The 21,368-nt window shown below is 28.6% G+C and overlaps 1 protein-coding gene across 1 annotated transcript in view; it reads left to right on the forward strand.

Annotated features, from left to right (window-relative positions):
* Positions 1–21,368, forward strand: part of LOC129956487 (ornithine aminotransferase, mitochondrial-like) — a 66,939-nt gene that overhangs the window by 33,169 nt on the left and 12,402 nt on the right. The window contains exons 2-3 of the mRNA XM_056068406.1: positions 7,293–7,512; positions 17,774–17,998. Of these exons, the coding sequence (XP_055924381.1) occupies positions 7,311–7,512; positions 17,774–17,998 (427 nt within the window). The 5' untranslated portion in view covers positions 7,293–7,310. The remainder of the gene's footprint in view (positions 1–7,292; positions 7,513–17,773; positions 17,999–21,368) is intronic.

Raw genomic sequence — 21,368 nt, forward strand, 5'->3', positions numbered from 1 at the left:
ATTAATTTATTATCATTACATATATATATATATATATATATGTACCATTTTTAATTAAAGATAAAATAAAACAATTTTTTGTCATTTAACTTACTTTGTCTTCAAATTATTTAAGAATAGCATAATTTATGTCCTTCACTGTATTGAAATAATTCTCGCTTCAAATTAATTAGCGGCTTAGCACGACTCAATAATAATGAAAGTCATTAAAACAGCTGCTTATTTATCATAATGATCTAGAAATTATCTTTGTCCCTTGCGACTTAAAATCTTATTGACTGATATTTTTTAAAACTCAATTTTTATCAGTTGCTTCCACTTTTCCCGTTGACAGTGCTTGGCGTTTATACCATGTGTTAATTATTTTCAGAGACATGTTTTTATAATTATGATTGTTTCCTGCTGTTGCAGTTTTTAAATTTTTGAATCCCAGCCCTTAACGCCATTTACATTTGGATTTCTATCATTAAATTCTGTTTTAATTTAGTTCCTTTCCATTCAATAATTTCAGCCTTTATTAATTCCTTAAAGTTTTCTTTACAGAGAATATATCACAATCGTCAATAATAATAATAATAATTAATAAAAGAATCCTTCTGTCCTCTGTCGGGACCTCTTAATCCCAATCCTTCTGTTTGTCTGTCCTCCTGAATGTATATAGAAAACGATAATTTAAAAAAGATTCTAATGGAAGGTCTACAATTCCATATGTCTTTCGTGGATATTGTAAGCATGTTTTCGTTGGCATGTATTTGAATAATAAATAAAAAAAATCATAAGAGTTAATTAATTAAAAAGATTTTATGAACACGTAAATATATTAAATATATCACACTAAGAATATGCATCCAAAAATTATTTTACCACAATTTTTCATCATTTGCCTATTAAAGCTTTAAGTTAAAAATATTGAAAGCCCTTTTGTCATGAATGTGAATACAATAATAAAAATATACAAGAACTAGATGAATGAAATTTATAATTTAAGCCTCTGTCCAGAATTATACATTTGTTATAAATTTTACGTCAATTTTTGTCGATTGGATTACATTTTTTTTGTTTTCTTTATTGTGCCTTAAAACATCAAAAAAATTATTAATAACTACAGCCCTTTTTTTTATCATAAGTATTGATATTCACAGCATATGAAAGCATTATTTATTTTAATATTTTTCGTAAAAATTTAATAGTCATTACTGCTCATATCCAACGATATTATATTACACTTTTTTAGTTTTTCAAATATTTCAATTTATATTTGAAAATCTGTTTTATAATTATATAAATAAATTTTTTTTAGTTAAAGCTGTATGATATCATTTCATTAAAAAGTTATTAAAAACTAATAAAATTATCGAATTATATTTTATGCATTTCGTACATAAAAAGATTGCAATTCTTTGATTTGTATCGATATGAACTTCATCCCTTTTCTGTCAAGGCCTCTTTACAGCCAAGATTGAGACAGATGTCTTTCTGTAATGTATTTCAGATCATGTGTTGAACTCACTATATAAACAGCTGCTTCGTCTGTTTGGCATTCAAATCAACTCGGTGACGCGATCCTGAAAGCTTTGAATTGATAAACAAGCTGAAAAAATATTGAACTCTTTTCAGAGAGCAAAATATTTTTTATTCCAGTTTTCAACAGAGTCAGTTTGAATGAAAATGATTTGATACTTTTGACGACAAGAGTGCCTAAATTTTCTGAACTGGCTGAAAAAAAGAGAAGCATTAAATATGTAACTAATAAATGAATAAAATTTACGGAAATAAAAAATAAATAAAATAGTTTATTTCCTAATAATTTAAGGATTATTTATTTAATAATTTTATGGATTATTTTTAATTAATTATTATAATTATAATGTATTAATTATAAATCATTATTTATTAATTCTAATAATTAATTGAAGCATTTTTTAAAATGCATTTTTAGTAATGTACTAAAAAAATGTGCGAAATATTTAGGATCAAATATTTAATTAAATTAAAAGAATAACTGATAACTCTGAAAAAAAATAACATATTGGCATAGATGTATAGAATTTCAAAACTTTAGCGTATTAAGATGCGAATGAAAAATCGGCTAAAAAAATTCGATTTTTACGATCATAAAAAAAGTCTAATTAAACAAAAGCTTGCAAAAAGTTTTTTAAAAAAGCAGAGAGATATAATGAAACATGCAAATACTTTATTATACATTTTACCATTTGCTTTACATTTTTTTTTTTGTATTTTTCATTCAGCTTTATTCATACAAATTGGGTATTAAATGAGCATTTTGTTATAATTACAGTTAAAGAATATTCAAAATAATTTCATAAAAATTTAATTAATCTTTTATTTAAATTAGAATTTACAACAATTGTAATACATAATAAATCGAATCAATACGCAAACCTAATTTATTATTATTAAACTATCTGCCTCAAGAAGATTTGTTGGAAATCTAGAAAATGTTTAATTTCACTTAAACATTGCTAATTTCTTATGTATAAAATGTTCATGGTATTTTTAATGATTGAATTCTGACTCGTTTTAAAGCCGAAATGCTTTAATAGTTTTACAATTATTCTGTTTATTATATTTATGAGCCTTTCTAATGGAATAGAGTCCCTCAACTTTGTGACGTCATTAAATATTTGTGTTTGGTAAATCTATTTCAAATAGCACATTGTCTTTTGAGGAAATGTAGTTGCTGTTATGATTCCTCATATAAACGGTTCAAATAATAAATAAAATTTTTCTTCTATATCTCTCATCAGCATTTCATTATAACAATGAAAAGTATTATTGAAAATTATAAAAAAAAAATTAAAAAATTGGGAGGAATCAGGGAAAAAATTACACAACAGCTAAATTATTATAATTAAGAATTTTTTTTTTTTAGTTTTAAAACTATGTAAAAGTCATTTTTGTGCAATAATATTTTTAGACACTATTGCGGGAAAACCTCATAATGTCGGTTCATTTTTGTTTAATTGAAATTCTAATTAATATTTTAAAATTAAAATATCTCATAAGCGCACATTATCACTTTTCAGTGTAGTTCTAGGTCAAACAGTTTGACCTGTAAAAACCAGCACACATTCACAATCTTTATTATTAATGGAGATATAATTTATAATTCTAAATGCTGATGCATTTATACCCTGTTAATTCATTTATTTCCATATAATAGAGTTTATTCTTAATTTAATTAATAAATGAATTAATAAAAATTAATTAATCGAATCAAGCATATAAAGTAATTAAATATTACTCAATACTACATCTAAAGAAAATAATATTAAATCTCCTTAGAACTATATTAATTTAGAAGATGACATTTTTATGGTGTCTATAAATTAAAAATTTGCAAACTCTAAATTCAGCCTTTTTTTTTTTTTTTTTTTGCTGAGATTTCAAACGATAACTATAAAACCATTTTATCAGGTTTAGATTAATAATGAAAAAACATATAACAAAGGTTTCTTTTAAAATTTGGTTTTCAATGTATCATATCTCTTTAGAGAATTCTATCGACTTAAATTGTGTATTGCGAGATTCTTTGCTCGGAGAACATAAAATTCGCCAGAGAACCCTACTTTTATGGCGCAATTTCAGGAAATTACGAAAGCTGATATATAGCATCACATCTCATCCGATACTACAAAAATAAACTTTATTGGAATCATTCGCTTATTATTGCCGTTGCAATCACCAGACATGCCTGACTATTTTTGTATTTTCTTCATTAATGACGTATATAAAACCCCAGTAACTGCAGAAAGGTGACTCATCTTTGTGGCTCTATATGATTGGATCGGGGGACATTTGGTCACTAGACAATGTACTCATACATGTTTTAATATATTAGAATTTCAGTTTGAATATCATTTTTTATATTAAAAAATTGTGAAGGAGGTTAAAATTATTTATCCTAATTATCGATTCGTCGATCCAGAACATTGAAGTAGAGTGATGCTTCTGTCTTGGTTTGTCTGTTTTTATGCCTAAAATTTACTTTTAATTATGGAGCAATGGCAACGTTCACACACAAAAATATATATTTAATATCGTTGCAATACGTGTGAGTAAATACATTTACTAAAACGATGAAAAGCATTTTTGTAAAATAAAAGAAAAATTTGCTGGGAAGTAAAATTGGTACATCATTGAAAGCTTCACTTTTGAAATTTAAAGTATTATAAAAATGATTTGAGCTCAGTAATATATTACGAAGTTTTTAAAGAAAAACATCAAGATTCTGATTAATATTTATTTAAAATATAGGAAAATTTTTATTGGGAGTACCTGGTATTTGAGAGGTAATTCCGACAGCTCTGGGTCCCTGCTCTGAAGAGAATTTTAAATTATTTTTTTCCCTCACGCATGTCATATGAGTCATATTACAGATAATATACCAGGATATTGGTGTTATTTTAATAAACAATGTCTTAATCGAGTGCTGCTTTTCCCAAGTGCAATAAGACTTTCGCATTATTTTAAGTAACCACATCCCGAATTCGATAGTTCTGGGTCTAACGCTCTGCTCTGTAGAGCATTTAAAAATTTTTTTTTCGTCACGCATGTTGTATTACTCAATTTACAGAGACTATACCGGTCTATAAACATTATCATAATAAATAATGCTATGATCCAGTGCTACTATTCTCCAGTGCTATAAAGCATTCGCGTCCGTTGGGTTGTGAGTTCAAACTCCGCCGGTCGAAGACTCTCCGTGTGTGCGTGCGCGTGTGGTGGCTGGCGCACATATAAATCTGTCGTGATCACGAAGTCCTATATGTCTAGAGTAACACCACTGGCGGAACTGACTGGATCAGGGATGATCGTTCTCTGATTGAGGTCTAAATTGCGATCTGTGGATGAGTGAATGAAACGCATCAATGTAGTCCGCTCCGTACAAAAGGTTGTGACGTGTGTGTAGCTAAGTCGTACTCTTGGCCCTAGATGGCGCTACTTAAAAAACAAGAGACTCACGCCTAGTTTAAAATCACTGACTTCTAAGTCAGGAGGCTTGTCTAACAAGTGCTATTAGAAACAACAACAATACAACATTCGCATTATTTTACTGTTCGTTTCCGTATTCTGAGAGGACCACTTTTCGACGTTTCTATCTCACTAAGGGAAGAGACGCGGAAGGATGAGCGCATTTCCGGAATTCTTCGTCATTCCTTGACCTTGACTTTCGCCGTTTTTTTCTTTCTTTTTCATGTATGTGAATATCCTGTCGCTTCTGACCGTATTATTTTAATTCAATCTGCGAGTAATCCAAGTTTATTTTATTATTAAACTAGCCGCCTTTGGCGACCAGCCGGTTCGCCAATCTTTATGTTCGTTTAAATTTTAATAATTAAATAGTTTGAACCGGAGATTAACCCCCTTCTTCGCCAAGTTGCAATAACGCGCCAAAGATGGCAATCTTTATTATGCACTATAATTGAACATCTGCTCCTTTGCTTTTGAACATATCGCAAGACCCTTGTTGGCGATTTTTAAAAATTTCGCCAAGCAGGGGGTTAGACTCCGGTCGTACCATTAAATATTTTACGCAATTCCAACTTTAATAGATTCTTCATCAAAATATTTTAAAACTTCAAATTTTGAGAGTTATATAATTCACTCATAATTTTATAAAGGCTTTCAGTCATAACGTAATATGTATCTCTCTCATTTTCTGTTACCTCCTGTAGAATTTATGCTTTAAATTAAAGTGTAAATGATTAATCTACAATTATATAATAATATTTTTTACTGAAACAAAGCATTTTTTTTAATAATATGATTACTGATAACAGAGTCACTGAGCGTTTAAACTTTATGGGCACTAAAGAATATCTTTCTTAATTTCTGTAATATCTCAAGAATTTGTGAACAAAATTTTCTCAGATTCATCATGAACAGATCGATTAATTAACAATTTATAATTTTAAATGCATCAAACACTAAGAAAATAAATTGAATCGTTTAAAATAATCGGTAGAAAACAGGTTTAAAAAAACTACTTAAAAAACGATGTACTTAAAACTATAAGCATATACAAAAAATATATAACTAACATAAATACAATTTAATTACAAAATCATGCAACTAACCTAAAAATAATTTAAATCATTGAAAACAGGTTAAAAAAAACTACTTAAAAAACGATGTACTTAAAACTATAAGCATATACAAAAAATATATAACTAACATAAATATAATTTACTTATAAAAGCATGCAACTAACCTAAAAATAATTTAAATCATCTGTTGATAATGGTTGTCATGACAACATTCAGAACACAATGTGCAGGCGTGAATTTCCTTCGCCAGTTAGGAGAACGCAAATGCGTGAATTTTTCTACGCCAGTTGGGGTAACGCTATGCAGATTATACATTTTTAATTTCCTTTATTCTGTGTTATTTTAATTCAAAAGTACTTCAGAATGAATCTGAAACATGGATTAATTAACAACGTTTAATTTTAAATGCATAAAACATTAAGAAAATAAACAGAATCGTTTGAAATAATCCGCCGAAAAATGTTAACCCTAGCCTCATTACTGTTGGGAGAAAAAAAAAAACTGAAGCCTTACTCATTTGGCGGTGGAGAAAATGGAAGATTTTTTTGGCGGAAAAGTTGGCGGTAGGAAAAATGGAAGATTATTTTGGCGGAAAAGTTAGTTTTTAATTAATAATTCTAATTAAAATTTCAAAAAAGGGACCCCAGGTGCACATTCCCGACCTCTAAGGTATACATGCACCAAATTTGATAGCTGTATGTCAAATGACCTGGCCTGTAGAGCGCCAACACATACACACACACACACACACACACACACACACACACACACACACACACACACACACATTGAGCTTTATTATAAGTATATAGATAGATGTAAACATCTCCTTCTTTCATCTTTCCTCTCACCCCTATTTTGATGAATTTAAACCCATCCTAACGCATGCGCGAAAGCGCAGAGGGTTTTATAATCCGTTGTCAAACAATAAAAATGTTATCATAATAAGCAATGTCTTGATTATGTGCTGCCATTCCCAAGTGGAATAAAATATTTGTATTATTTTCTACACTTTGCATATTTTGTCATACTTTCTATTCCGTATTTTCCTCAAAAACTATGTGTCATATAGATATAAATTTTCATGTAATAAAAAGAAATTGGCAGAAAGAAAGAAAAAATTTTCTCGACATAGTTTATAAATCTTAGCAGACCATTTTGTATACTTTGAACATTAATCTTCTTAATTAAAAAAGGGATTTTTTACATTCTCTTTTTCAGTGAATTTTCCTTTCCACCATGTTTAAGCCACAGAAATTATCCAGCTCCATTAGAGCAACTCTGAAAAATTTAAATAGGTCCATGTCCAAAATTCCCATAAGGAAGGATACTGCAACCAGTCCTCTTTACAATCTCACCACAGAAGATTGTATAGACCGGGAGTCGAAATATGGAGCTCACAATTACCATCCAATTCCCGTGGTTCTTCACAAAGGAAAAGGTAATTCTTATTATCAATTGTTTACTAATACACCTCGCATTGCTCGAGATTAAAATACATTCATGTTTCATATTTTTACTTTGAAAGCTATTTTTTTTAAATAAAATATATTAAAATAAACATTTCATCGCTTCAAACGATTTTTAAAAAATTAAAATGAGAATATCAATTGAACCAAACGATTTTTAAAACTGCCAATAACTGATCTTTTACATAGGTTATTAATATTTATTATGTAAATACTTCAAATTTTGTTCATAAATATTGAAGAATAAAAAAGATTTTAACGAACGTTGTCAGAAAATTAATTAAATCGTTAATTAATTAAAAATTTCTGATTCTACTTTTCTGATCATCTCTTGGCATGAAGTCGCTACTGTTATCAAATGACTGCTTGGCTTTCCATCCAACATTTTATTTTTCTGGACTTTGTCTAAATTTGAACGATGGGCTTATATTTTCTTTTACGTATTGTTAAACCATTATTTCAATTTTTTTCACTGATCAGTCTCGTTATTATACTACTTATTTATTCAGGTAAAGATGGCAAGGATTTTAACGGCAATAAATGATGATAAGTTTGTATTTTTTTATTAATGCACGTTTTTTGGCAATAAAAACAAATTTTAAAAAAGTCTAACAAAAAATAAATGCTAGAATTCTTTTAAAATCAACAAAATGTGTTGTTAAAATATTTTAAAAATGAAACAAAAATATGAAAAAATAATTTCGCAGTTGCTTAGCAACAGAGTTTCTATAAATTTCCTCGTTTAAAAATCGTCTGCATCTATTCAGTTTTGCTTATAATTTTATGAAAATGATAATAATTATGAAAAATTTAATAAAAACTGAGAGAAAGATAGAAGAGAAATGAAATTTATAATATTCAAAGGATAAAATTTTAAATTTTTAGATAGTATAAAAGTACTTATTGTGGAATAATTTTTCCCGAAATTACGGCAGAAAAGCTGCAAAATTTCAGTTGATTTGCAATTAATTGAATATTTAATTAATTTTTGTATTTTGAAAACTTGACCCGACTGTCTCTCTCTCTCTCTTTTTTTTTTTTTTTTTTGAATTTGTAAAAGGCAAAGTTTGTTTGGATTCGGCTCACCTGTTTAAAAGGAATGTGAAACCTACATACACTAGCTTGTATTTATAGCAATGCCAGGGATCATAATTACTTCATAGACCAATCTACCATATTTTACTACTAAAAAAATATTAATTTCGTTTGAATTTCTTGATCTTGATTATTAACTGTTAATTTTTCATTTGAATTTGGCAATGGGCTAACTTTTTCTTTTAAACATTTTTAAGTCATTATTAAAAAATTCTTGCAACTTAAAATCCTTTATTTTCATTTGTAATATTGTCCCGAATTTCACTTAAAATTATGATACACTTTTAAGTAATTGATAAATTGCAATTGATAATTGAAAATTTTACTTTAGCTACGCTGATTCTAAAGTTATAGAAATCTTTTATTTTATTCTTCTAACTTCTGTTATGTTGAAAACTTGCTTTCCATCAAAATCGTCTGCATCCATCGCAGCTGTCATTCAGCATATTTATTTATCATGTTTATTATTCTTTTTAAGTATTCACATGCTAGTATTGATCCTTTCTTTCTTTTTCTGTTAAGTTTCTTTTACTTTAAAAGTTCAAAAAAATTTACAATAAGAAGTAACAAAAATTAACAAATAAAATAAGATTTAATGAGTTCCAAATTAAAACTTATAATGTATTAAACGAATGCGATGAGAAATATAAACATTGTAATTTGTTAGACTTTCATTACAATCAAAGGCATTATTAAAAATTATGTTAAGGAAATTAATTTTAATAGGTAAATAAAAATTAAACAAACACTTACTTGGGAAGTAGATAGGCTTACAGGAATATATATACAGTGGCTCAAAATATTGAGAGTACACCTTACTTTTACTTGATAAATCTGACTTTCAATATAAATAACACATTACCTGGAAGCGTAAACATGTTTTTATTTTTACACATAACAAATAGTTTAATTTAGAATAAAAATAAAGAAAAATCAACCAAAAACTTCTAAATTGAAAAGTTTCAGAAGCATTTTAAATAAACATGCGCATAATTTTCCCTCAATAAATTGTGTGTAAATCAATGAAATATTTGCAATATCACTCATAGTAACAAAGTGTCACTATTAAGTTGCATGTCTTTTGACTCTTATAATGGCCTCTAAACGTCATGGTTCCGATTCGACCCATTTTTATTGGTATTTGAAGATATTTTACCCCATTCGTTTTGCAACACTTGTTTTAAATGAGTTTCGTTTCTAATTTTGTATTTTTGAACCACTTTTTCGAGTATGGTCCACGAATATTCAATGGCATTGATGTCGGGGTACTGTGGTGGTGTGTGTAACTGCTGTTTATAATGAAAAAGGCACCATATTTTGACGTTACGTGCATTCGGTTTGGGGTCGTTTCTTGCTGGAAAATGGAATTTCCATCTAATCCCAAATTTTTAACACTTTCCTTTAGATTGCTGTCACCATATAGTTCATCCAACTTGCTGCAGAAACTTTTCAAATCATAGGCAGAAGAATAAGTGCTGAAACTGTGCGAAATACCATTAGACAAGCTGGATATAAAAATTGCATTGTTAGAGAAAAACCGTTCATCAGTTTGCAAAAGCAGAGAAAGCATTTAAAATTTGCAAAAACTGAGCAATTGAAGATCAATAACCTTTGGAAGAAAGCTATATTTAGTAATGAAAAAAAAAAAAAACCTCAACATTTTTGGCAGTGACAGACATCGTACAGTATGGAGAAACACTAATATAGCTTTGTATTAAAAAAATTTACGTCCTCCAGTTAAACATGATGGTGACACCATCATGATTTGAGGTTTCTGGCTTCATCCGGGGTAGGAAATTTAATTTGTATAGATGGCATTATAAACGATATGGTTTACTTGGATATACTTCACAGGAATCTAAAGGAAAGTGCCAAAAATTTGGGTTTAGATGGAAATTTCATTTTCCATTAGGACAACGACCCCAAACAGAATGCACGTAACGTCAAAATAGGGTGTCTTTTATATTGTAATCAGCAGTTACACACACCACCACAGTACCTCGACAACAATAACATTGAATATCCGTGGGCCACACTCGAAGCAGTGGTCCAAAAACACAAAATTAGAAACAACACTCATTTAAAACAGGCGATGCAAGAAGAGCGGAGTAAAATATCTTCGGATACCACCAAAAATTGGTCGATTCGGTACCACGACGTTCAGAGGCCATTATAAAAGCCAAAAGACATGCAACTAAATACTAACAAGTTCTTTCTATGCGTGATATTATTAGAACTTCACTGGTGTATTCTCAATTTTTTGAGGCAAAATTCTGCGTATGTTTATTTAAAATGCTTCTGAAACTTTTCAATTTAGAAGTTTTGGGTTGATTTTTTTTTATTTTTACTCAAAATTAAACCATTTCTAATGCGTAAAAATAAAAACATGTCTGCACTTCCCGATAATGTGCTATATATATTGAAATTCGGATTTGTGAAATAAAAGTTAAGTGTACTCTCAATTTTTTGAGCCACTGTATATATATTGTTACGGATCACTGGGTTCGATTGTTGTGGGTGTATGGTGTGAAAACCATCAGAAGACCTCAGTAGAAAACCACGTCAACGTTTATTAAACACAAAGACACAGACGACGAATACAAAGACAATAAATATACACAGCCACGGCGAACACAGGAAAGCATACAGCAGCACACTACAGCAAACAGTAACCTGCAAATAGTAATCGACCGCAGCACATAAAGCGGCCAGACAGAATTCAGCACGAGAGAGGGTCTTCGCCCTACGGTCTCTCCAAACGGCTGAAATTCTCGACTGTCTCATCGCTTCAGCTGCATCCAACTGCCGACTCACTACTACATGATTGGCTACTCCATACACGACACGACCTGCTTCTACAGTAAACGCACACAGCAGTTCAGCACTCGCTTCAGTTCCACACAACGCTGGACTATTCCACCGTTGCTTCGTTATCCTCTCGACGACTCGTTACTTGTCTACGTCTTCGACTACGATTCCCTGCAGCTTGAGATTGCCGTCCTTTTATAGTTCTCGGGAGGCGGCCCGAGAACCTTCTGGGCCAACCAGGCGTATCTCAGTTCCTATTGGATGGGCCTTTAAAATTCTCGAACTTTCCAGCATTATCTATTTTGTTGCCAAATTCGTCTTCGTCGCCAAGCTCTGAGATCACTGACGCGGCACCCAATCAGCACCCACAGGGCTGATCGTAAAACGGTCTTTCCAGTGGTTCAATTAATCGTGCTGGGAAGCAGCTTTACAGGCTTGTAACAATATATATATATATATATATATATATATATATATATATATATATATATATATATATATATATATATATATATATATATATATATATATATATATATATATATATATATATATATATATATATATATATATATTGTTACAAGCCTGTAAAGTTCTAAAGTTGTTCTTAAAATATATTTTTAAAGCCTGTAAAGTTGTTCTTAAAAATATCACACACACACACACACACACACACACATATATATATATATATATATATATATATATATATATATATATATATATATATATATATATATATATATATATATATATATATATATATATATATATATATATATATATATATATATATATAATATTTTAAACTCTTAATTCAATCTAAATTAATTTCCAAAACTTTATCTTAATTTAGCCCATCGTAACTTCATTCTAAAAATATTCTCTTATTTCGTGATCTAATTCCCCTTTCGGTTTAATTAATTCCTGTGTAAAATTAATGTGCCATAAGAATTACGAATCAAATGAAAGTGATACTTTTGCCCTTAAAAGGTGTCAAAGGTCACCACAAAGTTCACCTGGCCAGAAATCCTACGTTATATAAGACTAGTGATCATTTGTTCGGCCCTTTTTTGCTTTCTTGTAAATAATAATGTTTGTCTCTCGGGAGAGAAGAGAGAGAGAGAATAAAACGAAATTAAAAATACAACGTCTCGTCTATGTCTTCAACCTGCACTCTCTTCAACCAAAAATAATGTTACACACACACACACACACACACACACACACACACACACACACACACACACACATATATATATAATGTAAGTATAATTTTTTGAAAGCAGATGGAAGTTCGACGATAGAGAAGACACTTTGGATTTTTCAATTCTCTTTATTCCATCTTGGGAAGGCATAAGTTATTTACAAGAGGAGACGCGGACAATATAACATGAGATTTCTGACACGTGTCGTTTCTAATTGGAATCTCTTACACGTGTCGACAAGAGAAACAGAGGGATCCTTTAGAAGAATCTGTTTACATCAGCTAATCTCTATCCCTTCACTCGGCACGTGGCACGCTACGCAATTATTTTTAGAAAGCTTCAGTTGAATTAATTAAATAGAAAAAGTGGAATGGTATCAGGAAATAAGAAAATATTTTAGAATGACTTTGACATAGACTGAATTACGCTAAAAATTTAGTAAATTAATAATTAATTAGGATTAAATTAAGTTTTAAAATATCATTACACACACACAAACACACACATATATTTATATAGGAAGTTAAAGATATTTTTAAAATTTTTCTTTAATATATCTAGATTAATACTCCATTCCGTACATCTGGATTAGTTTAGCCTAATTAGATGAATATCTCATTTTGAGTCTTTAGAATGATGTTTTTGTTTTACGAAATTTTGATTGTGAGGACATTCTGATTTGGGGAGTTATAAGATGTGGAAATACATCATAATTTGGAGGCTGAATTTTTTTTTTTTTGCCAATTACAATATTTTCTCTTTGTATACTTCGGAAACGTGAATGTGAAAATTCAATAGCATTGAAATGCCAACAAAATTCGAGTACATTTAGAAATTGATTTCCTAATCATTACCGAAAGGTATAGCAACTATCAAAGTTCATGATGAAATGTCTTATCAAATGATTGCTTGATTTCTCAATAATTTTCGCATTGTTCTTAAAATTTGCTTGCTGATTTCTACAGATGAAATATCTTATCGTCTAATTTCTTGCTCTCGTCTAAAGAAAATCCGATAAACGACATGAACAAGGTTTGAGACACACTAGAATTTAAAGATAAAATAGGTATTTCCATAACAATGAATTTATGTCGTTGATATTCTATTTTTAGCTTTTTATACGCATGCGAAGAATACAATGAGAAAATACTATAAGTGTTAAAAAATTCGAAATCCAAGACTTTGACGAATTTCCACATTTCATATTTCTCTAAATGCGGAAAAAAATTGAATTAATTTCAGTCTGGAAACATGATATCTCAAAATCATTTGGATCTAAGCAGATGAAATTTGGTATGGGCTCATTAAGCCGAATTTGTACATTTCTATCAAAATTTGAATGAGATCCTTCCAAAAGAAATCTATCTCTCCGTCTAACCCAGTGCAAGCGAACATGGTAATTATAAAAACCTAAAGAGTTAGATATATAAAATTTGGAATAATGGTTTATAATCTTGTATATAGATGTCAGTCAAATTTGGAATTAAATCCGTCAAGAGGTGGATGATTGTTTGTTGGTTTGTATTTTTGCATGCAAGTGTGTTGAAGGCTTATAAGCCAGTTAACACCTACGCAACACGAGCAATTGCTTTTGTATTGTGATCATGTTACGGGGCTGTGAACCACAAGGTCCGAGGTTCTATCCTCGCTCATATCAATCCACCATACAAATAAACACGATAATTCAGAAAATTAGCAACGCAGGTAAATGAAATTTTTTTCACAGTTTTTGCATCTCAAATGTAGATATGTTTCAAATTTGGAACCAAATTGTATTTTCGTATGATTAAAAATGCGATAACTTGAAAATGTAATGACTTAAGTAAATGAATTTGGTATATGGTCTTGTGGCTAAAATAGTAGCTCTATGTCAAAATTTTGTTCCAATCTGTTGGAAAAATGGTTCCCAAAATACATATTCGATTTTCTGATACTTGTGTATTAACCACATGCCAGTGATTAACTGCCGAAGATCGCACGATAGATTCACGCCATAGATTGATATTTTGCTACTGTTGTTAGCCAAATGGTGTGCAATTCATACGCAAGTACTGGTTTTCTTGAATATATTACGAAGAATTCAACTTTCATATGTGAAAATAAAAATCTGAGCATCCATGTCATTCAAATCCTTGGCCAAGTTCCCAAATTTTATGTGGGAGTAGGAGAAATTACATCAAGCAAGCATGCGAGAAAATATCGGAGAGACCACTCATGCTGGTTTAAATGAATAGTAAAAAAAAAAAAGCGATGCAAATTAAAAATGATGAAGATAATTGAAACACAAAACGTACAAAGAATAAATAACTTAATTCTTTTAAAATAACGCTGAACGCTGTCATTTTAAAAATAAGATAAAACCAAACGATAATAAATTGGGAAGTCTAAAATTTAATCCTGCGCAGTCGCACGAAACCCACAGAATATCTAGTCGGCTAATTTTTCAAACTCTCATCTCTTGGATTTGATAATATTTTATTTTGTCAATGTAATAAGTAATGAGTTTAATTTTATGATCCCACGCATTTCGGTTTCCTTTTGTAGCACACTCGAGTGCACAGCTTATAAATTATTTTATTTCAAGGTTTTGGATCTTGACCTTTCATTCTGAGTCATTCTAATCTAATAAAAAATCTAGTTAGTCAAAATTTAGTGAAAATTTCGGGTATTATTTTACGCAGACGAACGAACACGCTGCCTTCTTTACTTTTAAAATTAATAAATGCTTTTGTGAAAATAAATACGTATTAGTTATTGATAGGAAAGCATAGAGTTAAATCTTTAAAAAAAATTGGAATATTTTTCAGGCAAAACAATTTAAATAGAAATATCTAAAATAGAATTAATTCTTTAAAAGGGTCAATTTGTTTACATAATTACAAATATTGATAATTATGTAAATTAAATGTACATAATGTATTATGTACAAAATTCATTATTTTGTTTTAAATTGTTACATCCGTGTGTTTTAAGTATTTTAGTGAAAATAAATCTGTTTGTTTTATTATAATAATTTGCTATATTCACATGGTTTTACCATTTTTTAAAAATTTTTACTATTGAATTTAGCACTTGTAGTTGATACTCGGATCGTTAATTGAATTTATTTAGGAAAGGGATTTTAAGATTTTCATTAAATTTGTTGATTCTATTAATTAATTGAAATTAACAGAAATTTTAATTTTTTTCACAATAACTTTTGAATATGTAATCACACAAAACTAATTTTTTCACTCCTTTAAATACAAAGCTTACCTTTTCAATGACATTAATTTCATGTTTATGCAGCTTTTAATTTTATTTGAATAGCTTTTTCAAAGCATTTAATGCAATTCGTGGCAATGTGTTGTTGCTTTTTTTACTGTTTTGACAAATTCAAATTCAGTTTTATTGTTTCTTTAAATCTCACACTTTACTTTTTGAAATATTTAGGTTATGATAAAAAAAAAAATCATCCCGCTGAATAGTAATTTTTAAATATAATTTTTCCTTTTGCTTTTATTAACAGATCAATATTTTTAGATTGGCAATTTTACGCCAAGCAAATATAAATATTCTATTTTTATTATATCTTATACTTATATTACCTTTTTTTATGCATTTTTTGCCTTAGAAAATACGATGCATTCAGGAAAAGGCGAAATCTTTTAATCTTTGGCTTAAAAAATGGCTTATTGCAATGCAAACTATTTTTCACTTGGATAAATATATGCGTGATTATGCGTTTCCACTCTTTTTTTTAAGCACATTTCTCCCTTTGTAGACAACAAGATTCTACAAAGCTGTCTGATTTTCTTTCTTATTCATCTTCTTTGTAACAAATGTGCTGTCTGAAAAACCTATACACAAAATTTTATTTAAAAATAACAACAATAATTATATTCTGAAAATATTAAAATTTTGCAGTTTTATATGGAACATAAAACTATACCAAATTTAGAATTCTTTAAGTCATGAGAAAATGGGCGAACAATTATTTAAAAAAAAAATGCAGTCTTTGCAATCATGAAAGAAGTCAAGTTAAATAAAAGCGTTATAATAGTTTTTTACATATTTAACAGAATTAGATAAATTCAAATCCTTTTTTATACCATTTGACTCCCCCCCCCCTTATTCTACTGAAGGCAATGGATTCAATGTTATTTAAAAATAAATTGTGCTTTCATGAGTTAATTTCACGATCTATAATATAATCGTCCTCCGTCATCTGTAACCGTGGAAGAGAGTTTAAAATATCCCTGCTAATTTGGTCTGCTTAATTATCGGATATGAAATCCCAACTTCTGATTATTGGCGTCTAGCAACTGAAGAATTTTTTAAAAAATGTTTTAACCTTTTGACTACACATTTATTTGAAACGACTTCGTATTTTAAGTGCATTAAATTTTTTGAACATGTGAAAGCAGTAGCTTTTATATAAGAATTCCTTTATTTATTATTATTCAGAATATTTACTGCTGCATGATATTGAGATAACTTAAGCTAATTATAATTACAAAAAAAAAAAAAAAAAAAAAAAAAGGGAAGAAAAGGAAAGGAAACATAAATTTAAACGAATACGGAACGTTCTGATACATCAAATGTACACATAGGGTTAATCGACTTATTTATTGATGTGCGAATAAATCTAAACATGAATAAGTAGGAAAGGTCAATGAGCTAGGGTCTGTAATTTTACCTTTAAAGACCGAATTGAAGGTTATTGTTAAAAAGATTTTTTTAGTATTTTTTAATTTTTTATTTTGTATTGCAATTTTTTTTATTAGTGAAACATTATTTTAATAATTAATTTTGATTCGGGTGTCCTTGAACGTTATCGAAAGAAAGATTCCTCTGCCAGGAAATAAGACTTATAATTTTTACATCTGAAATTTGCTAAAAGTATTCTCCGTCAGTGTGCATGAGATTTTCTACTTCAATTTTCAAAGTTAATCTTTGGCACTTATATTCAGGATATTGTTAACTGCATAACAGCCCGTCTAGACAAGCACATATTCTAGTTTCTATAAAATCCCATTCGCATGAAATAACTGTCATTAATCTTCATTTTGTTCATTGCTGTTGAAATAAAAAAAAACACCTCGCCATTCAAGTATAATTTATTTCTTAAATCTCTTTTTAGGTGTGCATGTGTGGGACGTTGACGGAAAAAAGTATTTTGATTTTTTGAGTGCTTACAGTGCTGTGAATCAAGGTCACTGTCACCCGAAAATTATCCAAGCTTTACGCGAGCAAGCTGATCTTATTACTCTGACCTCCAGGGCATTCCACGCCTCGATTCTAGGGGAGTACGAAGAATATGTAACCAAAAAATTCGGATATGATAAAGTCCTTCCTATGAACACCGGTAAGTAGGAACTAAAAGTATATATATAATATAGTATTAAGAGGGCTTTAATTAATTTTATACTTAAAAAAATTGTGTTTTGTATTTTTATGATATGCATTGAAATATACTGCATCATGAAATTTGGCACATAAGAAATTGTAAGCAATTCAATGCAATACGAAAATTAAATTTTAAAATTTAATGTTGGGAATTTTTTTAATTTAATATTATGTGTTACTTAATTTGCATTTTATTTTTACTTAATAATTTGTTTATAATTTTTGGCATTTGCCCATAATAAAGATTATAGAGGAAAAGTATAGGGCAATATCGAAGAGATCAAACAATTGTTGTTCTAAAGAAATTTGTTGTGCACCTTTTTAATTTTAAAAGTGAAAGAGATGGAAACAAGTGAGATAGAAATTTTTAAAAATTACCTCTTTTTTTCGAAAATTTTTAATATTAAATTGCTGCATCTGACATTTTAATTGTATTATTTTTTTTAAAGTTTTTGGGAACACTTCTCTCTATTTTAAAACAAGAACGTTCAAAATACGTTTTTCATTGATTTTCAGAAACTGTTTTACTGATTTTAATCAAACATTTTCTTCGTTGATTCTCAACAGAAAAGGCCCAATCCACCTGAAAAATGTTTCTTTTTCGCTGATTTGACTTGGTGCCAAATTTGGAAATTCTAAAATTGGAATTGGATTCATGAAAATTATCTATATAAAATTGTAATTTTAATAGCATTGATTGCAGCAAATATTCTAAATTCATTGTATCTTTATTTAAACATGGTTTTTGTTTTCAATTAGTGAAATATACTTGTCAATTATAGTTTATCATCAACAAGAAAAAATAAACGTACAAAATCAATAATAGTTTTTACTTCATTTTCGTTGTTTTATTTTGTGCAGTTACGGTTTTGGTTCTATGACATTTATCAAGTCACAAGTAATATGTGCAGATTCACCTCATATAGAATATATTGGAATTCGAAATACTTTGACAACCAACTTGTTAATCCGGCAAAACGCTGATCAGCAAATAGATGTCTTTCTTTTCTCTGATATTTATTTGGCAGGCATCTTTATTCAGACAGAGGCATTCAGAGGTTAATTAAGTTTAGAAGCACTGCCACATTTGTTTAGAACGGTGGGTTTGAAATTGCCTCTGATTATAATAAATGCGAAATAATAATGAAGATAAGAATTTGTAATTAAAAAGCAAAGCAAAGCGTTATCACATTATAAAAAAATTAATTTGTAGCTGGTACGAGAAATCATTCCACTGCAAAAATAAAATTTAAAAAATAAATGAATAAAATAGAAAATGAAATTAAAAAAAAAACTTCATTTAGTGATGCGATTGCAAATCTAAATGCATGACATCAAGCTGTGAGTGAACGAAATATTTACTTACTAAGCAAACATTTTTTAAAAATTTAATTAATTAATATTTTTGTAATCTTTAAAACCACAGGAATAATTAAATTGCCAAAACATATTAACAAAATAAAACATCTTAGGAAAAAGGAAATTAATGCGACAAATAATATGTTAAAATGCTGAAACATAAATAAATCGTTTGGTGTGATAGTTATTAAACAATTTTTTTTCTTCAAATGCGACATGAGTTATATGAATAACAAAATCTAGCAAATAGTCACTACAAAGATATGATATTATATCGATTTCGTTTACAAAATGTTGTTGCAAATCATAATTTTTTTTTAATTTGTTAAATATTCAGTGAAAAATCCTATGGAAACAGATTTTTTCCCCCTAAAAAATTTTATTTTTAAAATTTGAAAGTGATGTAAAAATAATTTTTGTGTTATTATATAATCCGAAGTTATGGAAGAAAAAACATTAAAATTTTTAATTCATTTTTAATTAAAAAGCTAATTAAAATTCTGAAAAATATTTTCTTAGCTAATTTCTATCAAGAAGTTACACCATCCCAAATTAAAAAAAAAAAACTATTATAAATGTGAAAAGAATTGAGAATATTTTTTTTTATTAGATTCCTTAACGTTTACATTTTTCATGATCACAAATTTTCTAAAAAAAGAAATAAACCAAAAGAAAGAACGAAGAAAAAATATTTAAAAAAAAGAATAAATGCAAAAAATAAATTTTAATTAATAAAAGCCTAGTTATTTTCAATTAATGGGAAGTAGAACCAAAAAATTTGATGTTTTAGTTGCATACAGATACTGATTTTTTATTAACTTATTTAATAATTTTTAATTGATTTACTTTTGATTATGTAAATGATAATTTGATAGTCTGTACTGGCATACTTCTTTTATAAAATTTATTTTTTAAAATTGATTTAAATTACTAAAATTTGCGATAAAGCTATTGGTTTATTATTTTTCGCGCCTGAATTTGTGGAAAAATTATTTAAATCTTGAAAGTTAGTTTCTAATGAATTTAATAGATGGCGCTCTTATGTTTTATTCGCGATTATTGAATTTGAGAATTTGATAACTCTGATATGTTTGGAATATCTAGTTGTGAATTTCCATTGAAGTAATCATTTTTTCAAAAAATAATTAAGAAATACTGAGACATAATATATTGACTAATTTTTGTGAATGCATTCTTTAAGAATAACTTTTCTCTTTACAAAAAAAATCTATATTCTGCTTGCTTTTAGTGAACATTCGAATATCAGAAATCTAGGACTGTTTTCAATAATATTTGTATTGCTCTATTTGCACAAGATGTTTTACATGATATTTTGATTGCCGTATAATATGGTATATATATATCGTAACAATGTTGTTGAACAATCTGAATTGATAGGGATGATATGTTGATACGATTGACATGAAATTTGTAAATATTTTCAAATTTTGCACTCGACGTATTATTCAACAACAAATTAATTCCCGGTCAAATTAAAATGTGCATATGCTATTGTTAAAGTGTTTAATTATTTCATATAAGGTTTAGTTATTTTATGAAACAATTTATCATACAGTATGAAATAACGGATTTCATGTTTTAACGATGCATGCCATAAGAATTTTTTTGTCTAGAGACGGTTAAGTCCCAATTCGCGCTGAATAAAACTTTCTGCTTCATGCTGGAATCTAGATTTCGTTTACATTCGTTTTCTCTGACTATATGAAGGTTTCGGTGACATGGCGAACTTTTTTCCGAACATTTCTAATGATATTTTATAGCTCTGTCAATTAGCTAAGCAAAGAATTAAATGCAGCTGTAAAAGCGTTCGACGAAGAAGATGAAAAATTCATACAATGAATTGTTTTTATATTTGACTATCATCATTCGAAAATAAGTAATAAGACCGATTTCTATGCCACGTATGTTAGTTTATTATATATAGAGAGAGATAAACACAAATGTTGAAG

The sequence above is a fragment of the Argiope bruennichi genome, chromosome 11, assembly GCF_947563725.1.
Source record: "Argiope bruennichi chromosome 11, qqArgBrue1.1, whole genome shotgun sequence".
In the NCBI taxonomy this organism is placed as follows: Eukaryota; Metazoa; Arthropoda; class Arachnida; order Araneae; family Araneidae; genus Argiope; species Argiope bruennichi.